The 16,036-nt window shown below is 42.4% G+C and overlaps 1 protein-coding gene across 2 annotated transcripts in view; it reads right to left on the minus strand.

The window, feature by feature from the left end:
- The window catches only part of LOC141901338 (E3 ubiquitin-protein ligase MARCHF6-like), a 122,639-nt gene that overhangs the window by 29,317 nt on the left and 77,286 nt on the right, over positions 1-16,036 (minus strand). For both annotated transcript variants that reach the window (XM_074788522.1, XM_074788523.1), the window contains exon 13: positions 7,362-7,476. In XM_074788522.1, coding sequence (XP_074644623.1) covers positions 7,362-7,476 — 115 coding nt within the window. The remainder of the gene's footprint in view (positions 1-7,361; positions 7,477-16,036) is intronic.

A 16,036-nucleotide genomic window follows, 5' to 3' on the forward strand; every position in this document is an offset into this window, starting at 1 on the left:
TATCTGATGAGGAACCCGTAAATCTTCGATATCGAAGGATACCTCCCGGAGTGGTCGAGGAAGTGAGGCAACATTTGTGGATGATGTTGGATGCTGGAGTCATTTGACATTCCTGTAGTCCTTACTCCAGTCCGGTGGTATTGGTTCGAAAGAAGAATGGTGAGCTCAGGTTCTGCATAGATTATAGGGAGTTGAACAAGAAAACAATACCGGATCTATATAGTTTTCCATGAATTGATGAGGTCCTTAATAATCTAGCAGAGTGCGATCGGTTTACAGTGCTAGATCGGTTTACAGTGCTAAATCCGGGTACTGGCAGCTCAAGATGTCACGTCGAGATCGGGAAAAGACGGCCTTTAACGTGGGACCAGGCTTCCGTTTTTAAGAATTTAATAAGATGCCATTTGGTCTGACCGGTGCACCCGCATCTCTTCGGAGGCTGATGGAGCGAGCGCTAGGGGACTTGAATTTACGTACATGTATTGTTTATATAGACGATACAATTGTTTTTTCAAAAGGGGCGAAGCAACATATCGAAAGACTGAATGAAGTATTTCGTCGGCTGGAGAAGGTGGGGTTAAAGGTCAAACCATCGAAATGTGTTTTCCTGAAACCAGAAGTTCATTACTTAGGGCATGTTATTTCCGAAAAGGGTATTCGGACGGACCCAGCAAAAACCGAGACAATTCGGAAATGGGAAAGACCGACAACTATCGGCGAGTTACGTTTGTTTCTTGGATTTGCCAGTTTCTACCGACGCTTTATTGAAAACTTTGCACCTATCGCAAAGCCGTTAACGGACAAGTTGAAGGGTGTTCCAAATGATTCGAAAGGAAGAGTTAAAAAGAGTCAGATGGATTGGAATGAATGTATAATCCTTAAGAAGAAGTTTCGAACAAACAGTCGGGAGGAACAACATTTCGTGAAATATTTTCCTTCTCTAGCGATTGTGGAGGACATGGTTGTTCGAAAGAAGATGGTGGATGGAAAGGAATACGTGCAGGCTCTGGTTCCCGAGGACAAGAAAGATGTGATTTTGTATTACGCGCATGAAGCATTAGGTCACATAGGTAAGGATAAAATGTGGTCCGTGATCCAGTCCCGATTTCTGCGGCCTAAGATGTTTTCGGATATAGACCGGTATGCGAAGTCCTGTCGCAGGTGCGTTCTCAACAAGTCTCCAACTCAACAGGCACCATTAGAGTCCATTCTAACTTCGGAACCCTTGGAATTGTTGTGTTTGGATTTCCTCAAGCTGGAACCGTCGCACGGATTTGAGAACTTGTTAGTATTAACAGATCATTTTTCGAAGTTTGCCGTCGTTATTCCGACTAAGAACCAGCTAGCGAGATCCACTGCTAATGCCATATTTGAAAACTTCATCGTGAAATATGGAATTCCTCGGAGATTGCACAGTGATCAGGGAAGGAATTTCGAAAGTGAGGTCATAAAGGAACTTTGTCAGTTACTAGGAATGGATAAAAGCCGCACTACTCCATACCATCCTCAAGGGAATGGGTGTGTTGAGAGGATGAATGGGACACCGATTCAACGCTTGTCTCTTTTAGAACCCACTCAGAAAGGCAAATGGAAAGAGTTCCTGCAAAAGGTGGTATGGCAATACAACTGTAACCCCCATAGTACTGTAGGAGTTAGTCCATACTACTTGTTTTTCGGACGGGAACCTGTCTTGGCTTTGGATCGAGTTTTCGGATTGGATAAATTGAATGAGGTTCCCGCAAAACTAATACCACTTGCGGCGCCACAGTACAGTATGACATCCGGTCTTCCCGTTGTCAAAGAAAACGTGCTGATTTACTAATTTTTTAATCGTCACTTATCATCAAAATAAACATGGATTCAGAGCAATATGAGAAATTTAGTTCAATGACACTCTTTGAACTAAAAGCTAAGCTACGTGAAAGGGGAATAAAAGTATCGGGAAAGAAAAAATTAATTGTAGATCAGTAAGTCTGAATGAAACTGAAACACACAATTTTTTTTTACTTCCGGGTTCGCATTCACAGCCTACTTAAGACTTTTACGACTTAACAAACAAAAATTGAATTACATGTAATAATTACACTATTTGAGCTGTTCATATGCGAAATTTTTTAATGTTACTGTAATTTGTGCGTCAGAAATTTCTTAAGATTTATTGATGGTTATGTGATAGCAGGCCTATTCGTAAAATGACAATGCCAACAATGAACAATGAAGTTTATTCAAACCTGACACTACTACAAACGGGACCTTAAAAGGCCACTTCTGCAAATAATGATGATTGCCTTTAAACCATTTTTATTTTTTTTCTGTAGGTTAGTATTTTTCGATACAATCGGGAAAAAATTACCGGAACCTGAGTCGGAATATTGCATGCAGTTGCCGGATCCTTCCCTCTTCAAGGATATTCATGGTGGAATTAGAGAAGCTTTTCCGCCGTGTACCGCCGACAGAATAACGGAATATTTGAGCTGTTCCGATAAGAAGATTGAAGATTTGTATAAAGAAAGGTGATTAGGCCTAAGGCTGTCTCTATTTTCATAATGTTCATTATATTGCACTTTCCTATGAGAAAATTGTGTATTTCTAGATACGACCGATATATAAGATCAACCGCCAAGAATGATCTGACATTTATAAAGGGGAATGTTTGGGCACAAATGCGAAAAGCAACATTTTATGGTGTTGAAATATGTCTAAATCGTGATGGGGTTGTTGTCGAGTGTCAGTGTGAATGCGCAGTGGGCCAGGGACCAACAGCACACTGCAAACACGTAATTTGTATCCTTTACGGACTAGCTCATTTCAATATAACTAACTAGACCTCCTGGCGTGATTCCGATCAATACTATAACAGTATTCCAATTTTTATACGTGGAGTAGGTAGCCTGTTGCGCAACAGGCTGCTTGGGTTTCTTTATAGGAATTTCTGTCCCATCAATTATCACTCTTGTTGTTGGAAATTTGATCTTGAAATCACTTGGTGAACAGAATTGGACTAAGTCCCTACTTGGACAAAAATTTATCTCTCTGAATTCGCACATTAGAAAATTAATCCAGGTGACAAAGATATTTGTAACCTCCTTTTCATTTATATCGAAAAATCCAGCTATTTCATAATTTGAATACGCTCGACGCAGTTTAATGAGGGTCATATAAAACTCATCTTCAGCAGTTAAGGAAGGGGCTATGCCATAATAATAATTCAGTCCATTCACTGTTTCTCCAAGCAATGAAAAAATAAGGATAAAAGTATCATAATCTTCTAAACCGGTGTTCAAGTGGAAACATTTTTTATCATAAACATAGTCCTTTGAAGAAAATCCAAGTCTTGCCGTTGTCTGTGAGCATCCGTTTCGAGTTACACAATTATCAGTTACATGCTGGCATTCATCTGCTTGTAAAAAAGTTTTTTCGGTTGCATCTGAGGCGACATCCACATTTGCACCGACATTGTCCCATATTAGGGGAGGAAACAATTCAATTCGCTGGCGCTTTTTGCCTCGTTCAATTCGATCATTTTGTAAAATGCGTGCTGGTGTTCATCATAGTTGTTAAATATAGGGACTATATCTTTTTAGCAGCGGGAGAGTGTGAGAGAGTGATTTTTGGACTCTTTATTAGCACTGTATAGTGGCGCCTCCATTCAGTGCACCCTCTTTATAGTGTGGTCTATAGTCTCCACTCTGGTATAGGAAATCAAACGACATGGTCTGATTTCTACCTGCTGTCATAAATAAATTCTATCTTATCTAATTTCGATCTCATGTTATGTTTATTTAGGTAAGTTGATATAACTAATATTATACAGTATTCATTATTTGTCATAATATAGTTGTGTTAGACCGTGTTTTATTGGAGTAAGAGGTTTTTGATGGGTTTTATCCTGGAAGGAAATTTTCCGGGTTTTTGTATGACCTTGACCGCCATATTTGTGGGAAGTTTTAGTCTCCACTCTGGTATAGGAAATCAAACGACATGGTTTGATTTCTGCCTGCTGTCGTAAATGAACTCGATCTTATTTAATTTCGATCTCATGTTATGTTTATTTAGAGTCGGCGTCGTCGGACAGTGGAAGCTGTGAGGATCAACTCAGATACTGAGGATCGTAACTCCGGGACTCGTCAGAGAGGATTCACTGTGGAGACAGCAGTCGCTTCGTGCGAACCTCCTTCGCCCAGTATGCAGATTCGCCTTCAAGAGCTCGAGTGATATGTAATAGATTCGACAGGGCAGGCTAAGAGAATTTGTAAGGAAAAGCTCTGTAACCTGTGTTCGTGAGAAAAAGCTCTGTCACAACAGTAAGTTAGTGTGAAAGAAGCACCCACTTTTCTGTTTGTGGTATCGACTATACCAATGCATTATATATCATACATTATATATCACACATTTAGAACTCGTTAATGATATGAATACTGATACTGACGAATTTTGATGACGTTCTCGAATTTTTCGATGACATTCTATACCTTTGGAAGTCATGAAATCTCTCACTTGAAAGGCTGAATCCAAGAACTTTTGAGCCCGAACGTCTACTTTTACTTAGTAGCCACTTAAAAACAATAAGCAATTAACGATATCGGCTACTTTTCCAGTAGTATACATTTCAAAACAGTCACTCTGAAATAGTATTCCTTTCAATTCGGTTGGTTTTCTATAGTGGCTGTTTCGAAGTCTACTATTGAAAAGTGACCATTTTGAAACATCTGGTTTCGATAGTGCACACTGGCAGTAGAGGTGACTGTATAACCACCCGCCTGTTAACAGTGACTTAGTGATAGTAACTCCTACCATAGCAGCTACTCTCAAAACACATCGTTTCTAAAAAAGTGGGCTCAAAAGTGCGATAGACATGTTCTTGGATTCAGCCTTTCACTTGTGTCGATGCAAACAAATCTCTCAGCATTGTCTTCAACGTTTGTCGTGTGTTTTGTTGTGGTTTTGGCTAAGATGGCGGACAGAATATCTTGTCGCACTTCGAGAACGTCATCAAAATTCGCCTACCGGAAGTCAACAAGAGAAAATCCGCGTCAGAGACGTCGTACTGATTCGTGACGATACGCCGACGATCAACTGGTAATTGGCAGTCGTAGAAAAGTTAACCGCGGGAACGACAACATGATTAAGTAGACCTATAAATAAACTGTATTATCTAGAAGTCAATTCTCCCGAGGAGTTACAAAATTTGCGTAAATCTGTATCAATTCCTAGTGTTTGTGCGTTACCTAGACGTGCCGCAGCCCTTAAAGCCTTAGATTTAATTAAGTCATTAAGTCATTAATTTGCAGCCAGAGTGTCATGAATAAGATTATCAGTTATATTGTCATATTGAATTGTTGAACTTCACACATTTGTAGAACTGCGTGAACTATACTAGAATGTACGGAGCCTTTAACTGTAACTAAAACTATTCAACTGTATCTGTGCATTCCTCTATAAATACAGAATAGAATTCTATAGTAGCTGTCACATTAACAGTAAACCACGTAGTCGTCGTTCGTTCAATCTCTTTAACTTTCTGCTTACCGGTCGAACCTACCCCTCAGTATGAAGACAGTATGAAAGGAGCATAAACTAGGTTGAATCACTTCTAAAACATGCCTCAAACAATGATTCACAAGGTAGTAAAGCTCGTTCACTGTATGACATAACTTCCGGTTAGTTCCGTCTATCACCACAGTATAGCGCCACATCACGAGAAGGGTGTATACTTACTTTACATGTAGTAGTCATGCGCAACTGCGTGATCATACACAGTAGAGGGTTTTCCCCAATGACTCAAACAGACACCCCTCAGAATGTTACTACTATTGACAGATGTAAAATCAAATCTTTTTAATTCACTGCTATTCACTAATTTCACAGTTTATCACAAAGGCCTGGATTGCCGCCACATACTTTTTATAGATTTCAACATATATGGTTAATAAGCGCACATCAAAAAATATTTAGCCCGGGCGTACACTTCCATTAACACACTTCACAGAGGTTCACGCGTGGAGAAAATAGGTCATTTCAGCTGAACTAATCAAAGATAAAAATACACAGGTAGGAGAACACCTCCCTGATAAAAACAATGACATGGCCCCAGTAAACCCCAAAAAAATTTTTCAGGCATCGGTGGCAACAATGACATCAGTCACAGTAGCTAAGGGAACATGTAGTTTCTCATTTATCAGCATTTTTAATGGTATTGGTACTTACCTGTGGCCACCTGACCAAATCCAATTTTTCAATATCCCACATGGCATCTACTTGCACTGGAGATCACATACCTCACAGTGTTTTTATTTTAAGCGCTTTAGCCATTAAGTCATTAAGTAAAACAGCAGGGTCTCGACCAACTTTGACCGAAGGGCAAAACAGGGTTCATAGTTGTAAGGCTATGGGAAAAATAAGCACTTAAACGCACTTTTTTCAAACCTAAGTAAGCACCTTTTACATGAAAATCAGGCTAGAAATTTTCAATGTCACTGCCCATCTTATGCAAAATTCACTGCCAACTGCAGCAACCTTTTAAGAAATGTGCAATTTTCCGAGCCAGTGACCAAATGCCTACACTAAGGCCCATTAGATTGGTTGGAGTAGGCTACTGATTTTACCAACATAAATGAAAGGTAGAAGGGGAAAATAAAATTTACAATCTTGTATAAAATATATTAATTTTTAAGATAACGGATCTATTAGAATGGAAGGGATCAGAGCTTCCTTCGTTGAGTATTATCCATGTAAAATCTTGGAAGGACTGCAGAAAAATTAAGACTGAAAACTGGATTGGATTGAATTAAATGATGGGAGAAATCTTACTTTTTTCAAATGATTAGATCATAAATGAAGAAAGAAATATCAGGAAAAAGTTTTTTTCAAAGTTAGATATGATAAATTCAAAGGGGATCTGTGCTCCAAGTAATTAAAAAAGCCTTCCATGTGTCCTCTTGAACCAAGATATTTGTAAAATCCGTCAATTGACAGGATCTCCGCGTAATCACACACAACTGCATGATGATAATTGGACAAATGTCTTGAACAATTTTGCATTGCTGGATATTATATCTGACGGTTGAAATGCCGTATTTTCCAGCTAATAAGCCGATTTTCTAGCCTCAGAATAAGCCTCGGCTTATTGTGCATGCATTAAGAAATCCATGTATTTCAGGCTAAAAAACTGCCCTCGGCTTATTGGCCGAGTTGGCATAATCTTCGGAAAATATGGGATCAGCATTTGGTACAATGAATAAGGTGTCATACTCAACAAAATTGTCTATGAATGAATGCCTTGCAAAATAGATGCATATTCAATTGTTCCTGTTATATAACATACACAACTTCTAAACTTAAATAATAGTTATTTATCTTACCAGTGAACAGATGTCAAGCCACCATCCACAAATGAGCGGGAAAATTCCAATCTCCACAACCACAAGTAATGATACTTTAACAACAACATAACACAAACCAAGTAATCTTTTGGATCTAGAGGAAAAATTATTGACATAACGTTACTATATTCTCTCAGCAAGGCATACAAATTAAACTCCGTTTAGGTCATATTTTTTTCATAACGGAGACAAATCTACGATTTAACTATGGCTAACATTAGTCAGATATTTGTATTTCATTACAAAATTTGCCATATACATGAATATCTTTGATGTTTGGTGAGACAATGCAATTGTCTTTATGTGTGCTCACTTCATCACATGAAGGCGTAAAAAGCATAGGTGAATGAATAAACTTCTCCCTTTAGCCCAGATGATTAATGAAACCCCCCGAGATGACATTCTTGAGTTCTGGTCCTGTCCAGCATGCTTGTTCACCTTAAGCTCAATGTATTAAAATGTCCAAATAAATTGCCCATGGGCAAAGTGTGGTTTACCTTGAAAGCTAGAGGTTGTTTGGAGTAAGGGCATTGCTTGAAAAATCTTTTTAATTCATGACTTCAAAGTTCTAGAAGTTAATATTGTATTTTATCTCTCTTAAAGAATTATTTTGTTGTCAAATAAGACCAAAGATAAACATTTGTTTATGGTCTACGCCCAAAATTACGTAGGGTACAGGTAGGCGCGGCAGGGAAACTATTTTATAATTTACATAAAAATATTTTTGACAATGTGAAAAAATATTCAAATCAAATTCATATGATGTCACATATCAGAGGGTGGCTGAATATTGAGTCTTGGAAACGAAACCTCTTCCAATGTATGGCCGCTGAAGCTAAAACACCGGGTGTAGTATGAAACAATACCTATGGCGACAGTGCTTCATCTAGCATTAAAAAAGGGCAGGGTGCTGATTTCAAATAAGGGCATTTTTGTGCATAATTCCATCGGAGCAAGGGCACATAATAACGCGGTCACGTCTGTTTTAGGGGCAAACTGCAATGTTCCTTATTGCATAGAATCGAGGTACCCCCTATTACAATTGAGGAATAGAAACTATGTTTAACTTTGATTTTGTCATGAGTGACACACTTAACCACAGTACATCCTTATACCTATGCCTGTCAATGAAGAAAAGTTAATCTATATAGGGCTTTCAAAATGATTTGGAAAATCAGGTGCAGACAAAAAAATTGCAGAGAAAAGCAATCTCAAGTAGCAAATACAGCGAAAAAGAGCCAGTAATAGTGTATAGGCCTACATGAAATTGCATATTTTTAATCTTAGAAATATTAAATTAATTGATTTAAATTGATAGTGTTAGTGATTGGCAAGTAACTGTTGATAATTGGTAAGCAGCCAGCTTAAGAACACATTATTGCTATTTTAGGCTACTCAAACTAATTGTCTGTGTGAGTCTCTCTGTCAGTTCACCGAACAAAGTTTTTCACCTTGTATATATATTTGTCTAATAGTCTAGATAAAAAGATCCAGAGCATCACGATGTGTTAAAAACGAAAAAAAATCCATCGAATGTACACTACAAGCTTTACAGTGGCAGTCGCTAGAATGATTGGCAGTAGTTTGGAAGTCAGCCAATTTCCTGGAAACTTAAACTAGGCCACGCGTCTGAGGCACGTTTTCACACGATGCACACTGACTGCAGTACATTTGAATATAACCACTGATCACATGAGCTAATATCGTTGATATCATACGAGATATTTCATAGCCGTCGCAGGAAACTTACTAACAGTCGCATGCGTCGGCTTATTTTGAAAGCCCTGACTCATTACTCGTGACTGACAATGGCAGGATGGCGGACCTACGGCAAGTGATGAGGGCACAAGGGCGAGCATGGGACACATCTGAAGGGCACAAGGGCAGCTATTTTCGGGGGCGGGACGGACCGCCCTTCTATTTTTGGCTAGATGAAGCACTGGGCGATATGTATAATAACCAGCAACGAGCATTTAAGATTCGCACATATACGGCACCTAGTCCAGTGAAACGTTCGCCATTAATGGCTTTCCCAAAATTATTTTAGTAGCACAAGAATTCCCCGTATATCCCAAAAACAGCCAATCATATTCGCTCAATCGAGGTCATTGCAATTTTATACGCGAGAGCTAAGAATTTTCCTGCCAAAAACAGTTTTTCGTCGAATTTAAACGAAGTTGACCATGTCATTGACGGAGGTTCGTCATGTCTTCAATCGCATCAATTATATGTCGTTTAACCCGAGAACCAATGAAAAAAAGCACACATAAAAAAACGATTTTACAGGAATTGGCTCAATGCCAACCTCATACTGCTGACAAAGGTATACCAAAAATACATTCATGACGGTAAAAGTTTTCACATATATTCAGTGACTAGAAACAAACAAAGCATTTAGAGTTCCAGATAAGATAAACAGAATAATGCTCTTTTGTATAAATCACCAGTGAGACTTTTTTTTTCAAACAGTACTGTGTTACTCATATTGTTGAGATTGTCAAACTTGAAAGCACCCAGAGGAGGGTGACGAAGATGCCTAGAAACATCATAATTTTTACGGAGTAAAATTTGTATTTCTGAGGGATACTTATGTGGGGGGCACATATTAGAAGTTGCCTTAGCTTGGGAACTATACCGCTCAACATTTTTTGGAATACCCGGTACCGTACGGTGGCGCCGCTACGAGCCACGTGACTCAATTTCTTCCGAAACTCAGTGCAAAGAGCCGAGCGGGGAAGGCGGGCGGGAAACTCCTGTGCCCCATGTAAGTATCCCTCAGAAATACAAATTTTACTCAGGAAAATTATGATATTTCCTTCAGGGTACATTACGTGGGGCAGATATTAGAAGGATTAGCCAAGGACCAGGCGGCGGGTAAGGCTTCCAAGATATTTGTGTAGGCGAAACCCAAAAATAACGCTTGTTCAACAATGAAAAACTAACCCCGGAAACCGTGCAAAGACTGAATCACCAACAAGACCTGCGTTCCGCGGTGAAAACAAAGGCCCTGCAAAGATAATTACCTGCATCCAGCATGCGGACTCTAAACTAGACTCACGACCAGAGCAAACAGATAAAATATGTACATGTATACACAGATCTAAATCTAATCTAACCTGTAACCATGCAAAATATATATATATATATCTTGCAGCCCATGGGAGCGAATGAAACCAACACACTCCCAAAGAGCTTGGCAGAGACCCCCCGGCCTAAGCTGCCAAACAGAACTGCAAAAATCAAAACAAAACATAAATCAATCATTTTGATTTGGATCAAAAGGATCTGATGAATGACCGGGATAAGAACTAGCGTGAGCAGACCCTGAAGGAAAAACCCGAACACCCTGTACAATGACAGCTTGGCCCACTGCGGAAAGAGAACCCAGCTGCCCCGAAATATCCTTCAAATAAAAGGAAGCAAAGGTATTCTGACTACTCCAGAAAGCCCCTCGACAAACCTTTTTGATGGAGGCGCCTGAAAATGCTGCCCATGAAGTCGGCATCAAACGTACCTGATGACTGACAACTCGAGCAGGCTCGGCACTACCGACGATAAAGCCTCACAAATTAGCTCTGCGACCCAGCGACTGTTCATTCAGTGATATAAACAACCAATCTCTCTCTCCCTGAAGTGAGGCTGTCAGACGCAAATAAAATCTTAAAGCACCCGCACCGGACGAAGCGCCCGGTCAGGAAGGTCTGATTGAACCCTATGAGTCAGAGCCTCTACCCTCCACTGTCTACCAACCGCACCCGGTCTTTGATTCTAAGCGATAACGTTGAGGAAAGGGTGGAGAACAAAAAAACTATAACCTGGGCCGAAAACGATATGACCAGATCATTAACCGAGTCGTTATTGCATGAATCTCGGACCTCCTGGCCGACATGGCCAGAAAAAGAAGAAACACTGTCTTCTTAGTCAGTTTAGAAAGACTCACTTCAGAGAGGGGTTCATATGGAGGAGCCATTAGAAACCTTAGGACCACCCCTATGTCTGAGAAACCCGCAATGAGCTGAGAAATACAGGGATCAGTAGTTAAGTCCTGGATACCAGCCGCACTGAAAGTATGGCCAAAAGCGGACCGGTTACCCTTAATAGTTACCACCTGCTGCCTCTTAACCTCAAAAAGAAAGAGGAAAAAATCAGCGAGAGCGGCTACAGTGGGAGAACCTGGTGGCGAACAGATCTATCAATGGATCGCCTACCAGGGACCCCACTCAAACTGCCATCCCTGGATGAAGGGACCATTCCGTAGAATTTGCCACATCCTGATGGGAGAGGGCATCGGCAACAACTTTCCTCTTGCCCGCCAGGTGAACCACAGACAGGTGAATCCCTCGGGCCTGACACCAGAGGAGAATCTCCTTGGTAAGGTCGGTAAGCGTAACCGATCTGGTGCCTCCCTGGTTCTGAAGATAGGCCCTGACCGTCTGATTGACGGTGGCTAACCACACGTGTCTGCCTATCAACCTCCTGCGAAAGAACCCCAGAGCCTTGCGGACCGAGCTTAGACCGAAAGGGAGAGCTGAGAACTGGTACTGGTGACCCTTCCACTTGACCTGCTGGTAACGACGCGACTTGGGGTGAATCGGCACCTGAAAGTATGCATCCTTCAAATCGATTGACGACGCCCATTGACCGGGGGGGGGGGGGGGGGCGCCTGAACTACCTGCTGCGGTGTGGTCATGCGAAACTTCGGCACCCTGAGATGCTTGTTGAGGACAAGTCTATCACAGTGCGTAGGCCTCCTGAAGCCTTGGGCACTGTAAAGACTCTTGAGTTCCAGCCCGGAGAGGACTCGTTTTGAACCAGCTGGAGAGCACCATTCTGGAGTAACTCCTCCATAGCAGGGGTAATATGTGACTCTTGACCCCTCTTGGGTTGCATGTCTAGATGCTGTTTCATCAGGTAAGGCTTTGATTCGAACTGTAGACGGAAACCTTTCGAGACTACTCTTGTGGCCCATCCGTCTCCAAACTCTTCGGACCAGCGCCCATGACCCTCAATGCTGGGATTTCCCAAAGGGTTTTGCAGAGGACTTTCCCCTACCCTTACGCTTGAAGGACCTGACCCTTCCTTGGCTACCCGCCCAAGACGAAGCCCAGAAAAAGACGAATCCTGACTCTGTGGAAGAACCAGGGTCGCTACCGCACTAGCAGTCTGCACCGGCTTCCTTGGAATCTTGAAAGGTCGATAAGACTTCGCCTGCGAATCCTTGATTTTTTGGTACTCCGCTACCACTGGGGCACACCAGCCCGAACAAAGGCCATTGGAGTGACCCAGCGGGGCCCGGAACAGAGAATCTTGGGTCACCTCTGGGAGCTTAGAGCCAAAATCTTTTATCTAACAGGTCCTTGCCGCCAGAATCATGTTAGCATGAGCCCTGACTGCAAGAAGATTGCATGTGACGCTGACCGTCCCAGCGACTGGATTATCCTATCCATACCGGCCAGAGCAGACGCAACCTCAGAGGGATCCGCAGACTCCTTTACAGTAGGGACTGAACTCCCTGAGCTCACCAATCAGTGACAGGAAGGCCATATCCTGGAAACTCCCGATTCTTGTGATATTCTCCAGGAATGAAAATGAAGAGACCACCCCGCCTTAGGCATTTGAATGTTAAGGACGGGGCGACCGAGAGTGCAGACAAAATTGACCTAACATCCGCGTCAACCGAGCCATACAATCGTTCAGTTGACCCGGGCGTACTTTAGTAGGATGCTAACGGGGAATCTGCGGCTCAGTGAGAAAAACTTTCCCTGCATGAGCCAGGCGGAGGATAGGCTAACCCAGTCGGCCGATCCTAAGCCCACTAGTGTGTATCGATCTGAGTCCACTCGGCCTTCACTGCAAAGGACTCGCGAAGAGCATGAGGGTCCCGTGTGGAGGCAGCATACGAGGCCATACACTCTGCCGGATCCACGGACTTAAGAGGTTTAGGCACAGTGGCACCATGCTTGCGGAAAACCTCTGAATGTGAGTGTGCGAAAAGGCCTATCCACTGGCGCCGAACAGTCTAAATAGTGGCGACCAAGCCCGAAGGGCTGGGTGGTCGGTTGATCATTACTGACGAACGGGGATCGGTCACACCGGATGGGATTGAAGGTGATGACTCCCTAGATCCCGAACGCGTGCCAGGACCTACCTCCAAGGAATACTCATCAAAATCCTTGGGATCAGGGACATTGAGGGGAACATCCTCAGGACAGAGTTCTCCGACTCGGACGACGATGGCCGCGAAGCTCGAGATCCTGACGGGCCGAGATGGCCCTTTACCGAATCCAATAGGATTCGTATTTCCGCCTGAAAAGCCTTAAAATCCTCAGCGAAAATGAAGTCGGACGTGGAGGCCGCCGGCTCAGGAGATAAAGACCTCCTGCGACGGTTCCTGAAAAATCGTCGAGGGCGAGGTGCTGGACCAGGCGCGTGCCCTTCTTCGTCGATAACGGTCATACGTTTCCTACTTGAAGAGGTCATACCCGACGGCGAAGGGTAATACCTACTCCGCCCCTCTCCAGGGGACCGATACACTGACGAGCGGGCTTGCGGGGAAATTCGTGACTCTGATTTCCCTGTGGAGGCTAAAATACCGGGCCCAGCCGAGCGACTCGAAACGAGTCCTGATTCAGGTCTATCTGAAATCCCGATTGCGGACAAGGCTTTTAATAGGCACAGCCACGGAACCCGGGCCCCGATAAGAATGGGTAGCCGGAGCCGAAGCACGGACGGTTTTATCCGGTGCCGCCTCGTTAAGGCCAGACTGGGACCCAGTGGAAGGTTCAAACTGGGACGGAACCGGAGCAGAATCGGGAACCAGTATGAGCCGAGGTTTAATGGCCTGTTGTACCACTGTCGCAACTGAAGTGACGGTGTGGTTGGCAGAAACCCGACGACTCCACGACTTTCTTAGCCGTCTTGCTGCGGGATTGTTGCCCCGAACTTTCGGCCAAGGGCTCCTGCAAGGGAACGTTGGCCTGCACCCCTACTGGAGGTCGAACCGCGCCAGTAGGAGAGGAGGTACTGGACGATTCATGAACCCGAGAACGGGCTTTGTTATCTCTAGAATCCGACATATTTATTGATTGCCGAAACAAAAGCAACAATAAACGACTCCCAAAAAAAATTTACCTCAACTTAAATTAATTATCAGAAATAATTATTAATGATTGGCGAAAAATTAATCTTAAATTAAAACGATTATTAGAAATATTTTAATTAATGTATTTCCCTTAATTAATATTTCCTAAATCAAACCTATTATATGCGGTTTGAACTCGGACTACTTGCTAATCGAGAAGCCCTGTGAAACCTCCCTGAAAAACGAGAGGAAGTGAACACGTGGTCAGAGACTGATGCCCCGGCTGTGAGAAAATCCGATCGATTTATAGACGCATGTGAATCGTAAGACTTATTGGAATGAACTCACTGAAGAACCGGAGGTGCTAGCTTGGTCCTGGACCAACAAAACTACCAGTCAGCTTGAACACAAACTCAGAATAACGTCTAAGCAGCAGCTCCTTTGGAAAAGCGCACCAAAAATAGTGGTGCTAAGGAAGAAATTGAGTCATGTGGCTCGTGGCGGCGCCACCCGACGGTACCAGGTATTCCAAAAAATGTTTAGGGGTATAGTTCCCAAGCTAAGGTAAGTTCTAATATGTGCCCCACGTAATGTATCCTGAAGGCATCTTCGCTAGGAAGATTGATTACAAGTACTCTACCTCCCGAGTCTATTCAACAGAAGACTGTGTGGAGACATGATAGAAACGTACACATATCTCCATAAACTCAGCTCTCCAAGCAACTATGGTCTATCTATAAGTCTATCTGATCAAGAGAAAGAAGGGACACTTTCCACAGATAATTAATAAAGTTGGCTCATATGAACTACTTGCAAATAAATTGTCAAGGTGGACATTCTGGACTACATTATTTCTCTAACTGAAGATACTGTACAATGCCACTCATCCAGAAACTAGGGTTTCGATGCCACTGGGAACATATACTGAAACCGATGGCCTTGAAACTGACCACAATCATCGAAGCTGTCGTAAGCTACAAATTTTGCATTTTTGAAATTATATGAGTTTTCCAAGCACTTAGAGCAATCTTGAACCCATGGATGACTATTATATTGTGGAAGGTAATGGCTATTTGCAATGTGGCAAAACCTCATGACATCTCATGCATGACAGGTCGAGCCCCGAATTATTGCAGTTAAAATGTGCCAATGAATGCTCACTAAAAATCATTAAAAGTGTTTAATATCTGAAGGCATTCGCCACATACGCATGGCAACAGTAGTAAGCCTATGCATTGTGTCCCAGAAAATGGTTCCTCCGAAATGATTAACCCATAAGCACTCAGGAATTGCAATGCAGTGTCAATTACTCCTCAGAAAATTCAAGGTTCTAAGTTCATCACGATACCAAATAGCTCATTTGCTGTTTATTTCCATGCATTACAAGTTTTGTAGTAAATACTCTAGGCTTTTATACGATGTATGATTCGATGAGGTGGGCCATCAAAATCATGTCCTTTTGGGCCCCCGAAATTCATCCAAACTAACTTGGATTTGTAGTGAGCGCTCAGATGTATCATGTTCAAACTCGAAATACTCGAGAAATTGAAATAGGAGGATGTTGATTTCTGGT

This window comes from Tubulanus polymorphus, chromosome 3 (assembly GCF_964204645.1).
Source record: "Tubulanus polymorphus chromosome 3, tnTubPoly1.2, whole genome shotgun sequence".
Lineage (NCBI taxonomy): Eukaryota > Metazoa > Nemertea > Palaeonemertea > Tubulaniformes > Tubulanidae > Tubulanus > Tubulanus polymorphus.